This window comes from Schistocerca piceifrons, unplaced genomic scaffold (assembly GCF_021461385.2).
Source record: "Schistocerca piceifrons isolate TAMUIC-IGC-003096 unplaced genomic scaffold, iqSchPice1.1 HiC_scaffold_2481, whole genome shotgun sequence".
NCBI classification, from domain to species: Eukaryota; Metazoa; Arthropoda; class Insecta; order Orthoptera; family Acrididae; genus Schistocerca; species Schistocerca piceifrons.
This window is the reverse complement of record NW_025728425.1, coordinates 58,803-63,053: the sequence shown is the minus strand read 5'-3', so window position 1 is coordinate 63,053 and position 4,251 is coordinate 58,803. Positions and strand designations below refer to the sequence as shown.

The window sequence follows — 4,251 nt, the reverse complement described above, 5'->3', positions numbered from 1 at the left end:
TGTTTTGACCATTCCTGTGACACTAGTTATAGATTCCGATGCTTCACTTAAGGATTACTGTATACCTTGGCCCTTCTTATTGACGATGAAACACAGAATTTGCATCGGAATTAAATACAAAAGGCACAATGCCGACTTAAGTACAAGAAGACTGACTCTTCCAACTGTCTATGCATTGAACCATTCCTGTGACTCTAGTTTTGGATTATGATGCTTCACTTCAGGTTAACTGTATCCCTCTGACCTTCTTATTGACGATGAAACTCAAAAATTGCATGGGATTTAAATACAAAAGGCACAATGCCGACTTAAGTACAAGGAGATTGACTCTTCCTACTGTCTATGTTTTGAACCATTCCTGTGACACTAGTTATAGATTCCGATGCTTCACTTCAGGTTTACTGTATCCCTCTGACCTTATTGCCGATGAAACACAGAAATTGCATCGGAATTAAATAGAAATGGCACAATGCCGGCTTAAGGAGTAGAAGACTGAACCTTCTTACTCACTTCGCTTTGAACCATTCCTGTGACACTAATTATAGATTCCGATGTTTAACTTCAGGTTTATTGTATCCCTCAGACCTTCTTATTGACGATGATACATAGAAATTGCAGCGGAATTAAATACAAAATGCACAATGCCGAATTAAGTTCAAGAAGACTGACTCTCCTTACTGACTATGCTTTGAACCATTCCTGTGACTCTAGTTATAGATTCTGATGCTTCACTTCATGTTTGCTGTATACCTTAGACCTTCTTATTGACGATGAAACACAGAAATTGCATCGGAATTAAATACAAAAGGCGAAATGCCAAATTAAGTACAAGAAGACTGACTCTTCCAACTGTCTATGTTTTGAACAATTCTTGTGACACTTGTTATAGATTCCGATGCTTCACTTCAGGTTTACTGTATCCCTCTGACCTAATTGCCGATGAAACACAGAAATTGCATCGGAATTAAAGACAAAAGGCACAATGCCGACTTAAGGACAAGAAGACAGACTCTTCTTACTGTCTATGTTTTGAACCATTCCATTGACACTAGTTATGGGTTCCGATGCTTTACTCCAGGTTTACTGTATCCTTTGGACCTTCATATTGACGATGAAACACAGAAATTGCATCGGAATTAACACTCTCTGTACCAGGCCTATTTTATGCACCCGTCCCTAGAAACCGGGCAATTTTACCAATATTAAAAAAATTACTGCATCAAATCTACTGTTTGGATTGTGGCAAATTTGGTACCATCTTGAAGCTGCACATTTCTACTTTAATTCTGAGTGAAAGAAACTACTTTACAATGCACAGCTTTAAGGTACAGTTATAGAAATCACTTAGATGTTTTAAGAATTTAGAAAAAGTCATACGAATAAGGGAATACAATTGTGATTTATTTTTAACCAAAATTGTGGCACTACATTACATGTTTCTGATAGTATACAGTATTACATATAAATTTCACACAGAATCATATTGTTTTTTAGTGTGGAAAATTTTAAAGCAAGGTTCCAGGCAGAGTGCAACGCCACACTGTTCACATTCGTATCGTGTCTCTTTGCGAGAAGCCTTGCCACTCTGTTTCTTGCTCCTGGAACTGCACACGTGACACACACGAGCAGCATACTTCTTAGTAGTTGCAGGTATGTGCTGCAAAAAATGTCTCTTTGTTAGCCGACCTACAGTTCCTTCATTTCTTGGAATGAATTCAAGTGTGTCGTCTTCAACAAGCTGAACTGCAAGCACTGTTATAAAGTCTGTTATTGTAATTTTCTTCCTGTGCACTGCATTGTACAGCCAAAATGCATTTGATACTCCCATAAGCAGCAAATGGAAATATAATTTTCGCCACCATTTCACAGTTCTGTGCTGGAACGGATTGTACTGCAGGCGTTGGTCTCCAATATCCACTCCAATTTTATTGAGGTTGTAATCAAGTACCTGAAGTGGTTTCAATACTACAGACCCATTTCTCTTAGTATGCGTACCAAATGTTGCTTGATGCCTTGTAGACAATGTATACACATCTCTCTTATCTTTCCACTTCATTGCCAATACATTATCTTTACGCCGAAAAGACATTTCGCCCTTTTTCAGCGTAGCAGATACTAAATCTTTAGGCAATCCTTTCCTGGATTTGTTCACAGTACCAACAGCTCCAGTGCCTTTCTCTGCCAGTTGCTGAAATAGCTCTGGACTGGAATAAAATCGATCTAAATACACAGTGTGGCCTTTGTTCAGCAAGCTGCTGTCAGACAACAATCGCAAAATAACCGCAGACGAAGAATTGTCAACAATATGCTTACCAGCATAAACTTCAAAATTTACAACATAGCCACTACTGGCTTCAGCAACAGCATATACTTTCAGTCCATACTTATGAGGCTTATTTTGCATGTAAACACGGAAACTCACACGACCTCGAAATGGGCAAATTCCTTCATCAATTGTCACTTTTTCTGAGGGACGATATGCCTGGATACATCGCTCCTTCAAATTATTATAATATGGCAAAACTTTGTAAAGTGGATGAAATCCATCTTCGCCTGGTTTTTTCTGATTTGAATTGTCAACAAGATGCAAGCATGACAGTATCTGAGTGAAACGCAAACGGCTCATGACATGGGGACAAAAGTTACAACTAAGAACAGGATTAGTGCTCCAATGGTCCGCAATTTTGGGCTTTTTCGAAACACACATGTGGAAAATAATACCCAAGAAACGCCTCATCTCACTTATAGTCACTGGCTTCCACGAACTCAAAACTGAATGGGGCTTCAGATTATTTCCTCTTCTTTTCTTCTGTATTGTCTGTGATGCATACAAATTTGTCTGTCTCTTGAGTTCATTTACGTCACTGTCAGTAAGGAACACTTTACTGCAATCCAGTACAGAACTCGACTCATCAATATCCACTAGTATCTGCCTGGGTGTCGTGTTGACAGGCAGAGGTCGGTAGGTGTCAACTGCAGTCCACTCACTGTCTTTCGGATACGGCACAGCTGCTGGATTTGAAGCAACACCTTCAACATCATTCTCGTCTTCATCTGAAGACAAACTGTCATCAATCTCGTCTTCTAAAAAGAATATCACATTATGTGTAACTACATACATCGTTTACACATGTTCAACAGATATGTGCGTACTGCACAATTACGTGGAAAATTCGGAAATACGTACCTTCAAACACACCATTGCATTCAGAATCGTCTGAATCACTCTCTACATTATCCAGAGTGTCGCTATGATTGATCAAATCCGCAATTTCTGCGTCTGATAAACCGCGCCGAAACATGATGACAAACAACTGAATGATATACAGACTGAGAACGCAAAGATAAGTTTTAACATGAATTACAGCGCTGCCGTGACATCTATGGACGCATTTTGTTAATAAACATCTGAAAAACGTATAGCGCTGGCCAAACCCGTAGAAATAACGTTGCAGTGTTTTGAATGAAATTAAATGTAGCGGCCCGTAAATTTTACGGGCTTGGTGATTTTCGCGCGATCCCAGGCCCGTAAATTTTACGGGCTTGGCGCTTAGAGTGTTAAATAGAAAAGGCACAATGTCGACTTAAGTACAAGAAGACTAACTCTTCTTACTGACTATGTTTTAAACCATTCCTGTGACACTAGTTATATATTCCGATGCTTCACTTCAGGTTTACTGTATCCCTCGGACCCTCTTATTGACGATGAAACACAGAAATTACATCGGAATTAAATGGAAAGGGCACAATGCTGACTTAAGTACACGAAGACTGACTCTCCTTACTGATTATGTTTTGAACCATTCCTGTGACACTAGTTATAGATTCCGATGCTTCACTTCAGGTTTACTGTATCCCTCCGACCTTCTTATTGACGATGAAATTCAAAAATTGCATGGGAATTAAATACAAAAGGCACAATGCCGACTTAAGTACAAGAAGACTGACTCTTCCTACTGTCTATGTTTTGAACTATTCCTGTGACACTAGTTATAGATTCCGATGCTTCACTTCAGGTTTACTGTATCCCTCTGACCTTATTGCCGATGAAACACAGAAATTGCATCGGAATTAAATAGAAAAGGCACAATGCCGGCTTAAGAACAAGAAGACTGACTCTTCTTACTCACTTCGCTTTGAACCATTCCTGTGACAGTAATTATAGATTCCGATGCTTAACTTCAGGTTTATTGTATCCCTCTGACCTTCTTATTGACGATGAAACACAGAAATTGCATCGGAATTAAATAC

General features: G+C 39.1%; 1 protein-coding gene across 1 annotated transcript; it reads right to left on the bottom strand.

The window, feature by feature from the left end:
* Positions 1-1,468: 1,468 nt before the first annotated feature.
* LOC124743645 (piggyBac transposable element-derived protein 4-like) lies at positions 1,469-3,381 on the bottom strand (the record flags this gene model as incomplete). Its single annotated transcript, XM_047248846.1, has 2 exons — positions 1,469-3,084; positions 3,188-3,381. Coding segments are annotated over 2 exons (1,810 nt in total), but the record flags the coding sequence as incomplete, so codon positions are not given.
* Between the last annotated feature and the right edge of the window lie 870 nt (positions 3,382-4,251).